Source organism: Emydura macquarii, unplaced genomic scaffold (assembly GCF_026122565.2).
Source record: "Emydura macquarii macquarii isolate MOO-44397 ecotype Brisbane River unplaced genomic scaffold, CSIRO-AGI_Emac_v2 contig_2890, whole genome shotgun sequence".
NCBI classification, from domain to species: domain Eukaryota; kingdom Metazoa; phylum Chordata; order Testudines; family Chelidae; genus Emydura; species Emydura macquarii.
Window position 1 is genome coordinate 3,496,198 of NW_027133027.1, and position 21,192 is coordinate 3,517,389.

A 21,192-nucleotide genomic window follows, 5' to 3' on the forward strand; every position below is an offset into this window, starting at 1 on the left:
CTTTGTCAGAGAGAGAAGAATAACCGTTTTCCTGGCAGACCCTGGAGAGATCCTATGTACCCTGACATGCAGTAGCACTACAAGAATGTTTAAATTGCTACTCTGTCCTCAAGTGTCCTTCTGCAAACACAAACAAATCTCTCCAGGTTAAACCATTTCAGAAGCAGTCAGTTCAAAAACTTGCTACAAAGTTAAACCTTCTATTATCTGCTGCTTCCTCCCCTAACCCCCTACAATCACCCCATGCAAGCAGAAATCTTATGTATTTTACTCAGAGTGTGCTGAACTTAAGAGTCATACCAGAAGGCAGAAAGAACTGGTGCTGTTTCATTGCACAAAACACAAGAGGAGGGGGAAAAAATGGCCGACAGCTGGAATCATCTGCTTTTATTTCTTTATTTGCCATTTAGGATCCTTTTATTCCATCAATGCAAATATGCAGAACAGCCGGAAACCATGTTTTAAGCAGCACATGCCAGTTGGCTGAGTATAACTAACTATATCCCCCAAGCAATATAAAATTAACAATGCACATCACCTTCCAGGAAAAGAGACAGATATTGTGGCAGCTGAGAAGCACAGCAGGCAGCTTCCTTACAGACTAGTTTGGCTGTTAAAATGCTAGAACCATCACTGTCCATTTCTCAAAAAAAAAAAAAAATTAAATACTATTTTTTGCTATCGACATTATATATATAAAATATAGACTCTGTTTACTTTGTAACACTTATTTTTCTTGATAAATAGCTCTTTAAAGTATCTACTGTACATATGTCCATGCGCATATATATACACACACACTTTGCATTTATATATGTTTGAAAACACAATAAATATATATTTAATATTGATACAGCAACAAACTGAAGATACTCTTCCTTTTAAGATTAAAAAAACCCAAGACAATACAGAGAGAAGCAATGGGCATCATTCATGAACCAGGCATAGCAGGGATCTACTGTCTGTTCTAGCTGGACAATGGGCATGTAATTTATTCGAACTAGTGGGTGGGTTTTTACTCATGCAATTTCTTTGCTTTGGATTAGCTTCAAATCAGCAATTAGCCACTTGACCTACCCTGTGTTAGCAGGGACAGCAAATGTGATGAGGAAGCAAAAAGATGCCTTTCTCAACAGACACCTGTCTTGATGGCCTGCAATGGAAGAAGACAGAAGGTCCATACCAGTGATCTTAACTGATGATTAAAAAGAAAGGAGGTTGTGGGAAGGACTTTAAAACCATAAAAACCATATGGTAGACATGTTAATCCTTTTTCTAGTGCTTCTAAAGATGATAGCTAGCACTGCAGCACGAGGAAGTGGAGAACCTTGATAATCTACAGCCAGGTCCATGTAATCAACCAGAGTTGGCAAGATATGACTGAAACACACTGGACCAAATTCAGAGTCCGTCAATACAAATCTATAGAACCTATTGTTACCAGGACTGAATCTGGCCCAGTTAAAACTCATTCAGTGCTAATATGGCTATGATGACAATTTTGATTTAGAGGCAATATCCTCTCCAAAAGAAGAGACAATTCAGGCTTCTTGGTAGCACAGTCCTGGTCATTTTGTGTTTCAAATACTTGGCATCAGAGCAGCATCAAGAAAGAGAATGTCGCAAAAATATGGGTGGTTTCATATTTAAAATTCCTCCTTTCATACAGGAAAGAAGTGGGGATTTTGTTTTTTCTTGGATGTCATTATTTAATAGAATATACCTCAGAGGTTAAGAAATCCCCAGTAGGAGAGAATTTTAAGTGAACAGGACTGAAGATGATTATTCATTCATACTTCACCTGCAAAATTTACAGGTTTTGCTTCCAATGTTAACAAGAACAACAAAATCTGCTATCCTGGATAAGTCTACTAGTCCTAAACACTCAGAAGGCATCTTTAGAGGTCAAACAGTTCAGTGTTGAGCTTTTCAGGTATTTAAGGGCATATCACTTGCCCATCAAGGAGGTAAGAGTGTTAAGCCAATGCATTAAATAGCTTCACAAAGCCCAAGATCTGCTAGATGCTTTTTAAACTCTTGTAGATACAGAAATGAACAGTAAACAGGTTACACTCAGTGTATTATATTCACAATAACATATAGAAGTCCAGGGCTAAAAACTTCCAATGAAAAGCTGTCAGTAGTCATTTATGGATCTCCACAAATATGCTATGGAGATGCTAAGTTTGTCTTCTGTTGTGAAACAAAATCAAATAATAATAATATTAATTTTTGTACAGAACAGTCATTTTTAGTTGTAAAAGGATCTTTGCTATAGTTGTAAGGACATAAAAATAAATAGGATAATGCCAGAATTGAATAGTTTACATGCCAAGACAATATGGAACAGAGACAGGGATCCCCTTCTCTTCTGTGGTCACCATAATTCAAAAGCTATCAAAGTGAAAAGACCAAAAAAAAGGAAAAGAAAAGAAATTCAGTGCAAAGTGGAGAGTGCCTCTGATTGCCCTAAGTCAGCTAGACAGGAATTTCTCACACTTTCAGCCAAAGGTGAGGATGTTTTCTGCAGAAACTCATGCTGAGTCCGAGCTTGTCTATACATGCACTGATTCTGTGTCCTACCGGGAACCTGGGTAAAAACATTTTCTATACAGAGGTATTATCTAACTATATAGATAGAATGCTACTAATCCAGCCATGTGCATGACATGAGATAAGGGAAAGCCCAAAGCTAATGTTGTTTAGGGCTTAACTGAGCCCTTCAGTGGGTGCAGTGCACCGCTTTGGGGGTAGTTCTGGGAGGAATTTTGCCCTTGGGGAAACAGGATTCCTTCCTGAGCGCTCTCATACACAAGCAGAGTGCACCTGTTGTTACACTCTTCCAGGGGTTACAGTATAGTTCCCTTGCATGGCCAGCCTATTCTGCTAGCTGATGCATACAGTGCCATGGACCCACCTATTCACCCATTTGGGGTATCTTGGGGCTCGTGGAAGGACTGCAATTGTGCCTCGCTGCTATACAGGGACATCGGGAGGGACTGCCCTCTATCCACTTCCTTGTTGACCTGGAGCCCAATCCAACTCCCAATGAAGTCAATGGGAGTCTTTCTACTGAATTCACTTGGTGCTGGATCAGGCATAACCTGCCCTCTTAATAGGCACTGCTTTGCCTCTCTGCCTCCTTGGCAGCAGACCACAGTTTTTAATATCACATGTACACAAGTAAAGATTGACAATGGAAAGAACCTCTCCCATAGCAGAAAACAAGACTGTCTTTGATTTGGCAAGTGCACTGCAAGGTTACTTCTGGGCTAGTGTACGTTAAATAGTATCCTGGATTTGAATGACTGGCTCTTCACCTTAAGTCTTGTGGCATTAGAGTAAGAGTAGCATTAAAACTGCTATTCCAAATACATATTTGTGGGTACAGTACCACTTTTTAACAAAGTACAGTAAACCTTTTTTAACTGTTAGTCAAATTCTTAAATCTGATGTGAACTCCAGGGGCCAGCTGCAGCATTCCATGCAATGTACTTCTAACTGTCCCCAAAATAATCCAAATAGCCCTTTTATTATAGAGTAAGTCATAATTGTATTGGATATTATGACACATTCTATAAATAAACTTGTCACTTTATTCCTTTAATTCAGATGGCAGTTTAATCTATGTACATCTGATGCTACCAAAACCTTGCCCAGATAGCAATATTTCATTCAACCTTACATCCTGGAAAGTAGAAAACTTCAAACAATCCTGACTGTAAGCAGTTACCAGTTGCCATCCCAGTTAAAGTTAAACTCTGCTAAACTGCAGTATCTGAACCAATGAGGCTAATGAGAGGAAGGGTGATGCACACCACTTAAAAGTTTTCAGGTGAGGGACAGAAAGACTGAATTCAGTAGGGCTCTGCATGGGCACAACGTTCTGCCTGCATGGAGCTCACTGCAGGAACAAAGCCCACGATTCCAGCACTTCTGCTTCCAGCCAGAACCTCAAAACTGCAGAGAGGCACAAACATTGAAAATATAATAGGAAAGACTAAACTTTTGTACAGCACCTGGCCCAATGGGATCCTGATCCATGACTGGGGCTTTGTAGCACTACCACAATGCAAATAATAAATAAAGAGAAACTTAAAAATATTTTGGTTCCAATTTCATTCAGATTTTGGGCTACAGTTTGGAATGGTGTTTTCTTTTATCAGACCTAGTTTATCATACCTAGCTCCCTGCTATTGATTTTTCTGTCCCTTAGTCATCCACTTATCCTGCATCCACGACTCTATCTTTGTCCTCAGCATGGAGATTATAGCATACTGTATTAAATAACCAACATATTTCTCTTGACCGTCTCTGATTAATATCATTCTTTTGCTAATAGAGATTTAGTTTTCCATCTAGCTGTCTCTCTGGTGTATTTTTTGTATTTATCATAGCAGGTTTATTTAATAAAGGAATAGCTTGGTATGCAATGATGACTGTAATTAAAGCCCGGTGTGGATACAAAATTCATATTTGCATCTGATCTGTGATCCACAAAAATGGTCTCTGGATATAAAGCAAATATCCGGAGATTCGTAGGGCTTTAGATATCAAATTTGGATCCACATCCATCCGCGGTCCACAAAAATGGTTCGCAGATATAAAGCAAATATCTGTGGATTTGCAGGGCTCTAATTGCAATCTTGGCTATTTCCTATTTGCATAATTGCTCCATTGACAATTATTTTCCAAGGAATAATTTTAAACTGGGAAAAAGATCCAAACTTTTCTTGAGATCCTGGAAGGAGGATCCTTGCCTAAGACATCCTTGCCCAAGGCCCTAGCAGAAGCAGTAAACAACAGATGCAATTGCTAGAGCTGGTCAAACAATAATCATCCAATAGTTTAATTGATTCATTTTGCAACATTATTTAAACATATTACATGAGCTTTTTCCTCCATCATTCACGCTATTTATAGATCTCGGGAAAGAATTCATGAAAGCTCAAAAATATCTAGGATTTTACATCTTTTTCAAACAAAATTTGCACTTATTGTTCTCCCAGTTCAGCGAATGCAGAACTAAAGCCTGGCCATGGCAGTCGAGAGCACAAGGTAATCAGAGAGGGATCAGTAGCAGGATTCCTAAGGGAGCTCTGAGCGCCCCTAAAGATGACAGAGCTGTAAACATCTTTTTAATTTAAAGAGTCATAATTTTTTTAATCTAAACAATTAATTAGTATACTGACCTGGGGCCTTGAGAAAAAGGCTCAACATTTCTCTTTCAATCCTTATAGCAAACATAAATGTTCCAAGAGGGTTCTCCCCCCACAACCAGATTAACCTAAAAAAGTGGTTTTGCTTCAGCTTAAGACAAATGTAATTTTGCTTTCTGTTCTTTTGGAAATTACATTTTGTTGTTGTTATTTTTCATATTTGCAGCCCTGATGCTGCAAACACTTGAACACATGAGTAGCTTAATGCATACGAGGAGTCCTAATGAGCTCACCAGGACAATTCACATGCAGCTGCATAAAATGTTTGAAAGATCAGGGCCTAAGACATCAAAGTGAAAGAGGACAGTTAAACCAGAGGCCATCTGTCTGTCCCTGCCTGGAGGAAAAAGGGAACAGTTAGTACAGTACCTGTGCTTACTGACTTCAGGCAGATAAAGAATTTCTTTTTCCCTTTTTCCCTGCAAATCGATAATGATTTTTCTCATTCTTTGTAGTTTTTCATTCAAACCCTCCATCTCTAGGGGCTGAAAGCTTGTGGGCTGAGCTATGTGGAACTTGGTGGTTGGCGCAGATTTTTTCTTTTAGGTCTGGGTTTGCATATGTTTAAAAGAACACCAAAACTCAAGAAGTCGGACATCTTGTCTTACGTAGCTTTGAATAGAAGCCCACTTTGTTTTGCCTATTTTCCACCATAATTAAAGCACAGTTCACTCAGAACTTAATCCCAGGCTCACAGAAAAGTGTGTAAACCTGGTCCAAGTTTTGGCTGTGTAACAAACCCCAAATCAGGAGAGTATCATGCGGCCTAGGTTTTGTTGATGAAGGTTTGTGCAACACTTCTTTATGAGCATATCTGTACAGCTAACACTGAAGCTTAGCATGAGCTTGTGGAATGCCCTCCCCCCAACATATATGAGCCGCTGTTCGAGTCTGGCTTGCTTACAAAAGCCACAATGTTCCCTACTTAACTGTGTGTAAAAAAAGAAAAAGAAAAAAAAGAAACTCAGAATAAGCTATGAAAAGTAAGCTGCCATGTTTGTCCAGGTCACATGACACTTGGTCACACCAAGTCTTATTATGCTATGCATTGGTTAATGATGTAGTAATACAGCGCAGTGGTGTCAGCTGGCATGGTAGGAACTTTTCACCTCAGATGCCACAGGAGACTTCTGACATGATAGTACCTTCACAGCCCTCTGGCAGCACAGGAAAGTCAAAAAGGACCTTCCTGAACTTTCACAGTAAACACAACTGGGTCAGCTAAGCAGCTAAGACTGATTCCATTAAATCTCTATCCAGCCAGTTAATACTGCTGCTAAACAGTTAACACAAGTCATTTAGGTCAGCTCTTAAACAATTCTCATTTCCATCTGTCTAGCTTAGGCATTGCTAACACTCCCATCACTGTAGTACAGAGGCACCAACTAATTTAGTTGGTTTAAACACCAAATGTTCATTTCCCAGGTTGTCAGACTTTCCTATGTCCAAATCCTTATGCTGTCTGAATGATTCTTTAAGAGCTATATTGTTTCCTGTTCCTTTCTAAGAGGTGAGTGAAGCTAGCAGTACAGAGACATTCTGCTCCTACGCATCGCTTCACTGATCAGGTATGCAGGGCTCAGCTCCGGCTCCTCTGTCATGATTGCTATGTTCTGCCATTCCCCTAGCTGGTTTGACTTTTTAATGGTGTCCACTACACACAAGGCATACAGGCAGTCATCGAAAGTGGCAGCCATGGTGAGGGGCCTCCCATCCCAGGTTCTCCTGTCATCCTGGTCCTCAAATGCCTGCCGGATGGCCTGCACCATCTTAATAGTGCCCTGCAGGTATGGGGATGGGATATCGCTGTAGGCCTTCTCAGGCAGTAAGGAGTTGCTGACTGGCGTGGAGTCCTTTAGAAGGAGTTCTCTTTGAGGAGAACTGTTGCTCTGCCCATACAGATCAGTGCCTACTACAATCAGTCGTCCAGTTGAGCCTACCATAATAATATCCTGTTTGAATTCCCCAGGGACGTTGAAGTTGAGGGTCACAGAGCAGCACACCCCACTTTCCAGAACCATTTGAAATGTGCAAAAGTCATCACTGGTGATCTGACGTATTCCCTTGATGTGGTCTGTCTGTTTCACAAAGGTCTTGAGCAGCCCATGTACTTTCACAGCCTTCTGGCTGGTGAGGAAGGTCAATAGGTCAATGATATAGGTTCCGACCGAGTGCAAACCCCCGCCCCCCATCAGGTCATCACAGCTCCAGTTATACTTCTTGCCCAGCAGACTTCCACTGTGCACCTGCACCTCGCACACCAGCAGCTCCCCAACATAGCCCTCTTGAATCAGCTGCTTCATCTTCACAAAGGCAGGCAGGAAGCGGAGAACGTTCCCCATGATGCTCATGAGCTTGGGGTAATAATGGGCAGCGGACATCATCCTGAAGGCATCCAGGGGAGTTGCTGTTCGATCACAGATGACGTTTTTTCCAATGCCTGAAAAACAGTAAAAACAAAAACAAAACAAAAAACCCAGAGTGAGCGAGCTTAGGACATTTAATGGACAAATATTGATCAAAACCAACAAGAGATGTCCTGGAAAGAAGACAACATTTTTAAAACTGTGAACCAGTGGTACCAAATGCACAAAAATCCCCCAACTAACTGAGCACTGAGATGAAAATGAACCCCTCCTTGTTTTCAAAATCCATTCACACCAAAAAGGGGGTACGAAAGTGAGAAGTTAACCCAAGCCTTCCCTCATTCTGACTTGCAGAAGCACATGATAGAGAAGATTTCATGCCCATAATAGCCCACAGTGGGGCACTGAAAATCCTGGGATTTTCTTCTCAAGGAACTCATTCCTCCATCCCCACCCTGCCTGTTTGATGGATTTTATAGGAAAGGTAGCGTATTAGATTGATGGATTATTTTGGGGGTAGGTCAGAAAATAGTATTTTACCCACAGACCATCACATATCTTTCTGGCTGAGGTGCAAAAATTTTGAGGGAACCCCCTTGTCAAGATATTAGTAAAACATCTACAATGTCAAAGACGACCAGTGATGTGTCAAAAGAGGTCAAACATGTAAACATGTAGCTGTGACAATCCATCCTCCCACCTTTCCCATATCTGCACATTTTTATATTGAACCTTTTATGAGGTTTCTGCTTTAACAAGCAATCTATGTGTACTGAATGCAATGCAGGCTTTGATATCTAATAGCTGTTTTATTATTGACTTCTTCTTCTTGATTTCTTCTTGTACATATTCAAATGCTGTGCTGGCAAGATAAAGTTACATGAAAAGACCTGCAATAGCATGCAGAAAGCAGGGTAAATCACTTTGTGCCATTCCAATTTGAGCATTAGTTACAAGCGACACCTGTCCCCAGACAAAAAAAGACTCAAAGTGTTGCATATATGGCTGCACCTGGGCTTTTCACGTGGAAAGGAAGTTGAAAGGAACTGACAGCTCTTGAAGTCTTAATTCCATTTATAACAACACAGATGGATCTTTATGCCCAATGAGCTATGGCAGAACTCCTGTCATCTATACGTTATATCCTGCTTTACTTTAAACAAAAGCCTGATAGGAGGAAGGAAAGTATAGTGAAGAAGGACTCAGGAAGTGCAGGTTCCGTTCCTGATTCTGCCACAGATTAAATGTGTGAATTTAGGCAAGCCACAATCTCTGTGTGCCTCAGTCTCTTCTCTCTAAAATGGAGTGTAGTACTTGCTTCTTTCCTCAGGGGCATTGTTAGGATATGTTTTTAAATGTTTATGAGGTGCTCAGATGGGGGCCACATAAAGAGAGACAACCACTTGGGGGTCAGATTGGGACCATTCACTTAAATTTGCCCATGGGAAGGAAGGAGGGTCACAATCCAGTCTTGGTAAGCAATGTATATACATTTCCTATTCAGTCTTTGTCTGTAATATTGGACCAATCAGAACTGGAATAAGGGCTGTCACAACCAAAGAGGTAGTCAAAACTGGTAAATCATTTCCACAGGATTAAAGGCCCTGAAATGAATGAACTTCCCTGCACTTGCTCTCTTCAGCTTTTATATACCAATGACAAACACGCCTTGCCTGCACTGGCGATGGCAGTTAAGGTACATGTAGCTACACACTGTAGTGAAAAACAGACTGTGTCCCCACTGCACTGTGTAGCTACACACGTCACGCAGTGTCAGAATAGACTGCATTGCCGTAAGCGCTACACCTCTCATTGAGGTGGGTTTATTATGTCAGCGTAGCAGGAGAGTTAAATCGGCGGGAGGAGCATTGCAGTGTGTATACCTCCACAGTCATGTCGACAAACTGCCTTAAACTGTGTAGTGTAGACATGGCCTCTGTTAAAGGCTCTGGCAGAGGGGAGGCAGTAGGGAAAGGCTTCGGCAGCTCCCTGCTTTTCCCCACTACCGGAAACTCTCTGTGACAGGGAAAGGCTCTGGCAGCAGCACACTATGCTGCTAAAAATACCACTGTAGACATGGGAGGCTCTGCCTGGGGCGAGTAGAGAGCCATGTTGGGTGCATACCCTAAGGTTTTGGTGTATCTTCACTCTATTTGCCTAAGCAGTGTCTCACTGCCTACACCGCTATTTATACCCGTGCTAGGGGAAGTGTGTAATGTATGTACTCTACATGCTGCTGTAAGTGTAGACATAGCTACAGCCACAAACTTTTTCTAATTGTATTATATCCTACTGGATCCCCTTTTAAACAGCCATGATTTTCTTTTCTGTTTTTCCTTTCACATCTTTACAGATTCCCTACAGACTGGTGTCTAAGCTTTCTCCTTTATAGTCAGCCTTCTCCTGCTCCCGTGTTATTCCTTCATTGATGCCACAGCGCAGATTTTGTTTGACCTCACAGAACGTATTCATCTTCCTGACCTATATTCCTTCAACACGTAATGTTCCTACTCTACATTTGCTTCAGAAACATTGGGACAGCTCGGTGATTATTTCAACAAGACATTTTCTGTTACAGGAATGCTTTACAGTTGGTCCTTTTTTGGACAATTAGCCATGAACACAGAAAATGTTGGGTGCAAATTATATCCTAGGGTCATTATGTGGTGTGAGAACATGAGACTAATAATAAGAAATTCTGACGATTATTCCTAAACAGACAGGTTCATAAAGGTTGCCTCCTTTTGCCACAGTTTTCTTTAAGTCTCTGCTGGGGGATAATAAGGGTTGTCAAATAGTCCCCAATACAGGCAAATCCCTCAATAACAAATCACCAGGGGTTCAATCATGAATCAATTTACACAATAGGGGAAGGGAGGCCCCTGGGTTCCGTTCCTGTTTGGTTCCCATCATCCTCCCTTCTTTCCAACATGTGCTGCGGTTTTTTTTCTGTGTCCCACCCAGTTATCCATCATGTAAGATACACAGCAATGTACACATGCCTGTACATTATTTGTTTGGAAACTCTTTCAGGCCCTGGGACAATCTTTCTAATAAGTGTGCAGAATATCTAGAACAATGAAGCCCTGATTGGGGCCTCATGGTTCTACCAATAGACAAACAACCACCACAAATAAGATTGAGCACCCTATGGAGTTTATGCCTCCTGACACACACAGAGAAATTGCCATTAGTATCACTAGGAGTTAGGCCCACACATGGAGGGAAGAGCAGAACCCTGAGAGAGAGAGAGAGAGCTGCAAGTTTCTTCTTCTTCTTGATCTTTCTGTGAAATCAAACTCTTTTTTAATTAAAAAAAAAAGTCTCAAATGCAAAACTTGAGAGCCATCGTGTCTCTATACATGTCCATGCTCCATGTGCTATGCTCTCCTCTCTGTTGAGATTTGAATAGCTTTCTGCTTTGTGCGAAGATAGCTTTTGTATTGTTATCGCCAGCACCAGTGTTTCAGGAGGATGCTGTTCAACACTTGACTCTCTCTAAGTTACAAATCTCTGTCCTCTCCACAGATGTAGATTTACAAGCAGCCACAATGGTTGAAACAGGGAGAACATGAAAGATTTGCATAATACAGCTGATTCAGAACACGCCTACATGTTCGTGCAGACAGAATAAGAAACAGGGAGATCAAAATCCACTCCTCTCCCATTCCCTAGTTTTTCTTTCTCCAAAGAAGAAATGAGCATCTTAGCTTTGAGCTGTGGGAATGAATCAGCTTCATGCTGACCAAAAGGCAAGGTGGAAAGAGAAACCCTTCTTTAAATATTGACAGTGTCAAGCAAACATGTTTCTGACTGCAAGTTTCAAAATTGAATTCTTTAGGAATTAACCTAGGTACAATATTTACCTCCTGCTGACCAGACCTAGGGTCAAGGTCTAGTCAGGTCCACTGTTGGACAAGATACTTCTGAGAAATAGATTTAGCAAGGGAAATAACGGTCATTCTACTGCTCAGTTCATCACTGTCTTTAACTGAGCTGAGCACAGCTTTTCCAACAAACGTCTTTCAAAAGAGCAGCTCGCTGTTGCAGCTAGCAAGAGCCACGTTAATGACATGAAAGCTAAGAAAAACACCATCAGCTTATTTCAGCAAAAATATTAAAATATTTACCCACAGTGATAAGCACCAGATTCTGATACATCTAATTTATGTAAAACGATGCACATTTCTCTCCTATCCATCAAGTAATCCAGTTTAAGTATGCTGTGAATCTCAAAAGGGCTGGTTCTTTTGCAGGTTCTTATCCTTGTCCTGGAGTTCTTAAATAAAATAAAATAATAATTTTATACAAACTCACTGCTATCCAGAGTGTTCAGCTCCACCCCATTCCTGGGTGCCCTACTCACTCCCTATTGTTGTATTATCTTCAAGGGGAAAAAATTCACACTTCCTAATAAAATCATAGAATCATATGACTGGCAGGTACCTCAAGTGGTCATCTAGTCCAGTCCCCTGCACTCAAGACAGCACCAAGTATTATCAGTATTATCTAGACCATCCCTGACAGGTGTCTGTCCAACCTGCTCTTAAAAATCTCCAATGACGGAGATTACACAACCTCCCTAGGCAATTTATTCCAGTGCTTAACTAGCCTGACAGGTAGGAATTTTTTCCTAATGTCCAAGCTAAACCCCCCTTGCTGCTTTTTCAGACCATTGCCTCTTGTCCTATCCTCTGAGGTTAAGGAGAACAATTTTTCTCCCTCCTCCTTGTAACAACCTTTTATGTACTTGAAAACTGTTATGTTGCCCCTTAATCTTCTCTTCTCCAGACTAAATAAACCCAGTTTTTTCAATTTTCCCTCATAGGTCATGTTTTCTAGACCTTTAATCATTTTTGTTGCTCTTCTCTGGACTTTCTCCAGTTTGTCCAGATCTTTCCTGAAATGTGGTGCACAGAACTAGACACAACACTCCAGTTGATGTCTAATCAGCATGGAGTAGAGCGGAAGAATTACTTCTCATGTCTTGTTTACAACACTCCTGCTAATATATCCCAGAATGATGTTTGCTTTTTTTGTAACAGAGTGTCACTCTTGACTCATTTAGTTTGTGATCCACTATGAACCCCAGATCCCTTTTCACAGTAGTCCTTCCTTGAAGTCATTTCACATTTTGTATGTATGCAACTGATTGTTCCTTCCTAAGTAGAGAAGGAAGGAAAATAATTTCCTTTGGAGCAAAAAAATACCTTAGTTTCCAGAGCTTCCATCACCATTTCTACCATCCTACGCTCAAAAGTCCCCCATCTCAGAGGGACTCTCCCTTTGGCTGATACTGCTCCTCAAGTCAGGAGGAGTGGCATTTCTGAATTTCATATATTGGGCCAAATTCTGTTGTCAATGACACAGGCGTAGCTGTGGCATCATTCCAATGGCTTCACTCTGGAGTCACACCCATGTAACTAAGCTCAGAATCTGGCCCAATTGTGAACAAGGTGCTGGTTCTGAGCAGTGGAGATGGGGACTTCAGTTGTGGGTTGTTTTCGTTTTTTAAGGAGTGTAGCCTCCACAGTGCTCCTGTGCCTTGTCAAACTGGAGAATGAAAGACGAGCAAGGGAACCACACCGGGATGTCACGCAGTTGCAGTCGAGTGTTTTGCTCACTGATGTGACGAAGACAATTTGGTTCAGGAGATTGGCAAAATGACACAAGAAGCTTTGGTTTCTAGGTTGCCAGTTTACATCCAGATACAGGCATTTGTGACTGAAAGCTGTTGGCACTGGTCAGCTTTTTGGTGTCCTCTTTGAAATGACCTGGTGGTTTTAGTTCAAGTCCAGGGGTCTACTTCACAAAACCACCACTAATATTAGCCCTCTTTGGCATCCTAGTTAGCAAGTTCAGCAAAGAGGCCAAGAACTGAATGAGCTATGGAGATTACTAATCTCTGAGGGTGAAATACACCTGTTAGCAAAATTCTATGCACTCCACCCCCAACACAAGGCCTACACACCACTTAGGTCCTAGTTAATCCTTATTTTGGGAATATAAATGGTGCATAAGATTTGCGTTGGCTCTCTGTACAAGGGTGAATTTTACCCTGACTCACAGACTTTAAGGTCAGATGGGACCATCATGATCATTCTAGTCTCACCTCCTGCACATTGCAGGCTACAGAACCTCACTCTCCTACCCCTGTAAGAGACCCGTCACCTCTGGCAGAGTTACTGAAGTCTTTTAATCATAATTTGATGACTTCAAGTTACAGAGAATCCACCACTTACACTAGCTTAAATGTGCAAGTGACCTGTGCCCCATGCTGCAGAGGAAGGCGAAAAACTCCCAGGGTCTCTGCCAATCTGACCCTAGGAAAATTCCTTCCTGACCCCATAAATGATGATCAGTTAGACCCTGAGCATGTGGACAGGACACTCCAGGCAGACACCTGGAAAAGAATTCTCTGTAGTAACTGAGCGCCTTCCCCATCTAGTGTCCCATCTCCAGCCATTGGAGATATTTGCTGCTAGCAGTTGCAGATCGGCTACATGCCATTGTAGGCAGTCTCATCTCCATAAACATATCAAAATCAGTCTTGAATCTAGTGAGGTCCCTAGAAGTGTTTGCTCCAGGACAAAGTGGGGCACCTGACTGTTCTGCACACAGGATTATCGGATACCTTACACAAGGCCAAAGATTCATAACATTTTCAATGTTATCAACTCTCACGAATTTATCATATATGTCATATATATATATCACTTATAATGGTTGGTGTTTTTTGGACAGCCCCAGCTAGTGGAATCATGTGATTACATGTGAATCTTCACTTTCATTTAAAAAAACATCCAGCACTCGTGCTTGCAGAGAAAAGCTTGAAAACATGACCCTAAAGGCTCAAAAACTACCAGGCAGTTAGAATATCTTTTTCTTTCTTTCTTTCTTTTTTTAATTCTCATGACTTTTAAGCCAATCCCATGATTTTCTGGGGACCAAACTAATGATATTTGAATGCTTTGGGTTGGCGATACTGAATCTTAAATGTCACTTAGCTCTTTGATTATCTGCTGTCCAGCAAGTCACTCTACCCACACATAGTCCCTTGCACTTGCCAGATGTCCCAAATAATTAACAGAAAATACCAGGTTCGGTGATTTGACCAAAGCACTACAGTCCTAATCCATTTACAGACTTTCCAATCTAATCAGTTCTGAAAATCTGCAATGCCAGCTTTATTTTTCCATCTGCTCGGATTCCTTCAAACACATTGACAGCTCCATTTTCATTGAAAACAAAATTAGATGTCCAACGTCCAGCTGGAATGAGGCTAGCCCAGGACTCTGTCAGCCCAGGATGTGAACCTACAATCAAATATTTTCTCCTCCTCCTATTCACAAGGAAATCAAAAAGGGCTTTATTTGGAGTCTGGGCATCTCATCAAAAACTGCATTTACATCACAAAGATTCATTAGTCCAGAGCCTGTACCTATCACTGTTGCAGGGGGTGGGGGGAAGTGGGTGTCAAGATCCTGAGATTTGGTGGAATGAGCTAAATTAGTCAGCAGAAAAGTAGATTTTTTAAGAGAAAGGGTCGCTTTAGACATTTCAAGGATAGTCTGAAAGTTTAAGTAAGGAGTGGGTTCTCAAAGTGTAGGCTGCACTTCTCCACCTGCATGCCATGATGATGATAAAAATAAAATAATTTAAAAAAAATATGTAAATAAGATTCTTAAAATGTAAATGTAATACATTTTTCTTTTAAAAATAAACCTTTTTAAAATTAAATTTGAAATTATGACAACCTTTAATAAGGTTTATGCTTAGTATAATTATTAAAATCATTTAAGTAATTAAAAAAGATGCTACTTCCACGAGTTCTCCTCAGTTGGAATGAGTTAAAGGGTGCTTCTTTTTTAATTATATACAGAATCAGGGGAAAAACATCCTAAACTTTTGAGGTCAACTCAAGCTTTACGAGTATGTCACAATGTTCTGTATTTCATTAAGTAAGTATCTATATTATGTTCAGTCTTTACACTGGAGCAACTGCTGGAGTTTCAGTTCCAGTTGTGCAGCAAAGTTTTTGGGTCCAATTGAACCAGCTGGTGCAGAGAGGATATTTTCTTCATTTGGATTAGTTCATTCAAAAGTTGAGACACTGACTAGGAGTTAAAGCAGGAAAGCTTGTTTTCCTCTTCCAAACTACAGTATGAATACAAACCAGGTGGGAAAGGATGAGATCCAATAATTTTAAAAATGGGTAGGAAAATCAATGACAGCATGTTCCCATTCATCCAAAACCCTATTATCCAAACCTCCATATTATCTCTCTCTCTCCTTGTCCCCCAGCATGACATACCTGCCCTCTACAGCATGTTTTTCATGCTGATGGATGGGATTCAGATAATAGAACAGAGACCCCGGCCAGGACAGCAAGGAGGAGGAACGAGCCCCAGCCATGGGGGAAGCCACTTTGCTACTGAACAGCTCCTGCCGCAGCTCAAGGAGCCCTGTACAGCCCTGTCGTCATGGGCATGAGCGAGCGAGGCATGGCAGCAGGGCTGCAGAGGGCTCCCTGAGCTGCAGCGACACCCAATCCCTGCTGGCGCAAGGTGCAGGGAAGGCTGCGGCCCTGGGGCCGAGCAGTGTCCTGGCTGGGGATCTCTCCTCTGCCCCACCAGGACTACAGCTTCTCCCCTCTCTCCTTGGTCCTGCAGGGATTGGGTATCACCAGCCCTGCAGCGGTGCAGGGAGCCCTCTGCAGCCCTGCAGTCATGGGAGTGAGCAAGCGGGCCAGACCAGAGACCCCCTAGCCAGCAGTGCAAGGAGGAGGAAGAAAAAGGGAAGGAGGAAGCCCCGGACACACAGAAGACCACCCTGCTGCTGAATGGCTCCTGCCTTCTCGATTATCCAGACTCCCGATTATCTGAATAAAATTCACATCCCCCGCACTGTTCGAATAATTGGAAGCATGCTGTAGTTTTAAATGCAAACCATGTTTTGTTAGGAAACAAGTAAGTTTGTGTGTCCAGAATATTGAAGGTTGTTTTACTGAAGTAATAAAAACCATTTTAAAAAGGTTGTGTTTGTGCATTTTTAATTGAATTCCAGTCTCCATTAAATGCAGCTGGAAACAAATCATGAGGGAAAAAAATCATCATCTAGTAAATAAGGAAATGTGTCGTTCACATTATTCACCATTTTCTAATATAATAAAAAATGTAAAAAACACAGAATCTGAATAAATGTTTGTTAAACTATATAATGTCTTAAAATAAATATGCATAGATATAGTATATCCTCCTGGTTAGCCCAAAGAATATTATCTAAAAGTATAGCCAACTAATTAACTATACTTGCCATTCAATATTAAGAATGTTCAAGAGATCAAATGACCCATCTCAGACAAATGTATTGTCTAAAGGCAATAAAAAGTACAGAAAAGAGTTAATACATCACCAATCCTTCCCACGAAACGAATTCTCAGAGCATGTTCAGTTCAACTTACATAGAAAATGTGGTTTCCAAATACCCATTTAAACTAGCTATCTTTACAGGATGGCTTTACAAGTTATACAGAACCGTTTGTGTCACTTAAGTTTGTGTTTAACTAGCCAGCTTTGTCTTTGGTGCCTCCCTGTACTTTTCCATCTTTCGTTTTGAATATTAAATTCCAGACATTAAGGGGCATGCAGATACTCCCTAATACAAAATCCATCTTACATTATTTCCTTATACCACATTGTACCTTTGTTTCATAACACTCGTCCAGCTAGCTTTTGACAGTTTCTGTATTTGCCTAAGCCAAGTGCTGAGCTACACTTGTCCTGGAGTATTATGGGATATAGAATATATATATATATATATATATATATATATACATACACATATACATATGTATGCTTTAGCATAAGTGAGCATAGTACAATTTAACACAATTACCCACCACACATACATAGATGTATATACCTATTATACTAATACCAGATGCATAATACTTATTAATGTGGGGTGTGTATGTGAGTGCGTGTATGTAACCTATATGCACTGGCTAACAAGAAGTACCAAATTTAGCATAAAGACTATATTTAGTTGCAAGTCAACATGTTTGAATGGTTACCAGCCAGTGAGAATCAGCCTCTCTTTAGGAAAGTAAGTACAAATACAAAACAAGATTAAACTCCATTTTTTAAATCAATCCACTCTACTGTATGCACACATCACCTTTCATACTAAAGGCTATCAGGTGTGTTACTAAAACTTCTTCCCATTTCCAACAAACATGAAACTTAAAATGTGTGGGTGTGCATACGTGTCTGTGTGTGTTGGGAGTGCTGATCTGTTTCAAAGTAAGGGATGTAAAAACCTCTAAAGCCAATTAATTAATTCCCTCCCATTTCCCTTCCTCACCATCTCTTCTCTTCAGTCTCACTGCACCTGCCCTCCATGCTGCCTTTCTTCCCTCTTGCCTGCCCTCCTTTCAATACCCCTCCCTCTCTCTCTCTCAGTTTAACCAATTCCCTCCCAACAAAACCCTACAGAAAGCATTACCAAGAAACCCAACAAATAGTTGGTCATGGCACTAACATGCTATTTGCAACCATCCTTGTAAGCTACATCCCTTCCCCTCAGCTCTCACCTGGCCTGTCTGTTTCAATTGTAAGCTCTTTAGGGCATAGACTGTCTATTATTGTGTGTGTGTGTGTGTGTGTACAGTGCTTAGCCCAATGGGGCCCTGATCTCAGGCAGAGTCTCTAGGCACCATCATAATACAAATAGCAAAAAACAGCTGGTGACACAACTGCCTGGAATGAACGAAGAGCCTCTGTTGTAACAAGCACATTGCAGCACTTTTATGCAAGATTAGCTGTAAAAGCAAAATAAAACCTGCAGTTACTTCATGTTTGTCATGTCAGTGGGGCTGTAATTGCCTGCCATAACCAAAGGGTTAATGAGCTGTGGAAAGATGGCAGGGTGAATTTAAAGTTTCCACGGGAGTGTTTTACTATCAGGACTGTGTTATACTTAACCCTTTACCCAACCAACTCCTTTTGTGTGATACTGCCCTTCATAAGTATGTTCTAGAAATTATACACTATTGGGACAACTACCAGTGCCTCTCATTGCCTCACTGACTTCCAGGGAACCACAATTTGGCCCTTTGTGTAAAAATGATCACTATCCATGAGATCTTGTTGTTGTAAAATAACTTGCAGACGCCAGCTAGTTTGGAGACCTCATGGGTTTCAATACCCACATGGAGCAACTGACAATTTAGATATTAAAAACAAAAACTTTTGTGATGGTAAAAATAATGATGGAGGAGCAAGAGATGACTTTCAAGGGAGAAAGAAGGATTTTTTTCCTGTTCAAAGGCCTGGCGAACAAAGACCAGGAGAAAGAATCAAAGCTCATAATGGTGATTTGTTTGCGTGTATATTAAATCTTTGCTCAGTATTTCTTTCAGGCTTGAGAACTATAATACTGGGCTGGATTATTCAGTGGGGCCAACATTTTTAGATGATGCATGAATCGCTTATTGAATTCTGATGCAAAGCTTTTGAATTGCTCTGACGTTGATCTAAATCAATATTAATACAAATGTTTCCAGTACTAGTGATAGAATAGTTATGTAGGAGGAGCAGATCTAGACATGGAAATGAAGAACACTTTTGTTTTGTTGAAAAACAAGCTTACTGCACAAGGATATGAAGAAATTCTTGTATGTATAGCAAGAAGCCCTGATTAATATATATAGTATATGATACGTAAGGTGTGATAAATACTTTAACCGATATTCTCATGTATGACATACTATCAGTCAATTATTTGATTGGCTTGAAGAGTAAACTTAATTAAATAAATACATCCACGATAGAAAAATTCATGGCAATAATACACTTCTTTGAGAAAACCTTGCTTAATAAAATTACTGAGAGGGGGGATAAATTTGGCAGAGGTATACACAGCAAGGGTGACATTAATTATGGCTGTATCCTTGGCTAATACAATTTTTATTAGGGCCAACATAATTTACAAAAGTAAATTGAATCTCTTTCCCTTGTCTAAATATTATTAAAACAATTTAATATAAATACTTTTTATTTTAAAGCTAATTGCGAGAAGGTATCATTCACAAATATTGGAAGAAATAATGCCTGTATGTCAGAACAGTTTATATAGTATCACTAAGACCAAGATTTCAGTTCATGCATCCATGCTTGGGCCTGATTCACTGCTGTGACACTCCAGTTTTATCCTGGTTGAGATCCACTGATTTCACTGGAGTTACATTGGCATAAAGCTAGAGTAACACAGTGGTGAATCAGGCTCTGTAGGAACAGTCTCTGAGCATCAGTAGTTTAAAATGGTTTCAAAGAAGTCTCAGGTTTGTCACTGCCCAACAATGGACTTAATTAGCTTGTAACAAATGTTTAGAGCTCAAGCAGCTTCGTTAGATATGTGTATAAAGCATCCTACCAGCAACCATCTTGCCCCAGAGCTATGTTTAAAAAACCCAACAACCCAGTGTCTGTGACTCTGTGACCAAGTGTTGACTATTATGGAACCTCAAGTTATTCCATAGTTCATTCAAAAGGTTACATAAATGATTAAAACAAACACCTTTCAGAGAGGAACACATGCTGCTGTTGGGAATGCAGATCTCAAAGCACATGACCTATTCTCAATTATCAATTTAGGTGTCACCCAGCTATTAAGACCCACATAGCTCACACCAGCAGTATGGGAGCTGGAAGAAGCTATCTGATTTTATTGTCTAGACAGGAACCCACAGCTGAGAAAAGAAAGCAGCTGAAATGGAGATGGGAAGAATTGATTTAGATGGAGATAATTTAACTGGGGCAGTGGTTTGCAGAGATATTAAATCAAGGAAAGAAAGAGAGAGAGCTGGTTCTCCTTAACAGAAAAAGAAGAGGTTAGACCCTTTCAGGATAGGTTGTTTGGGCAAGATGTTGTGCTTGGGCAACCAACACACAAATCATTGGAGAAAAAGGTGCCCTAACAACAGCATGTTATGATGGAACCTTTGGGTGGTTGACCACCACCACCTAATCAGCACTGAAGATACATTAGTAGAGGGGAAAGTACAATAGTGAGATCAGTGATCATTATTTATTATTAATGATTACTTATTTGTTTTGAAGTAGTGCTTAAAAGGCCCCAGTGAGAGCTCAGGGTCTCATTGTACTAGGCCCTGTACTGTCGTCATACCCATATTATTTATATAATTTTATTGCAGTAGAGTCTTGCTGCCCCAGTCAATGACCAGGACCCCTTTGTGCTAGATGCTGTACAAACACACAACAAAAAGGTGTCCCTTGCCCCATACACCTTACTTATCAGTAAGATTTTGACTACTCATTGCCTTGAGGATCATGTCCTCAGTAACTTTTCTAATAACTCCCTTCTTCATCTTTGTTTGCTTGCTTGTTTCAGTTTTTTGTGCATGTGGTGTTTGCTTTGTCAGTTGTGGATTGCCAAATTCTTTTAAACTGAAGTCTTTTGTGTGTGTGTGTGAAGCATATGAACATACTCAAAGCCGGATCCTGCACCACTGAAGTCAATGGGAGTTTTGTTATTCGTTCAATGAGCCCAGGATCAAGACCTTATATAACAGCTTGCTTTCCAAC

General features: G+C 40.7%; 1 protein-coding gene across 1 annotated transcript in view; it reads right to left on the reverse strand.

Annotated features, from left to right (window-relative positions):
- Positions 1-383: 383 nt before the first annotated feature.
- The window catches only part of GFOD1 (Gfo/Idh/MocA-like oxidoreductase domain containing 1), a 109,387-nt gene continuing 88,578 nt past the window's right edge, over positions 384-21,192 (reverse strand). The window contains exon 2 of the mRNA XM_067568366.1: positions 384-7,659. Coding sequence (XP_067424467.1) covers positions 6,740-7,659 — 920 coding nt within the window. The 3' untranslated portion in view covers positions 384-6,739. The remainder of the gene's footprint in view (positions 7,660-21,192) is intronic.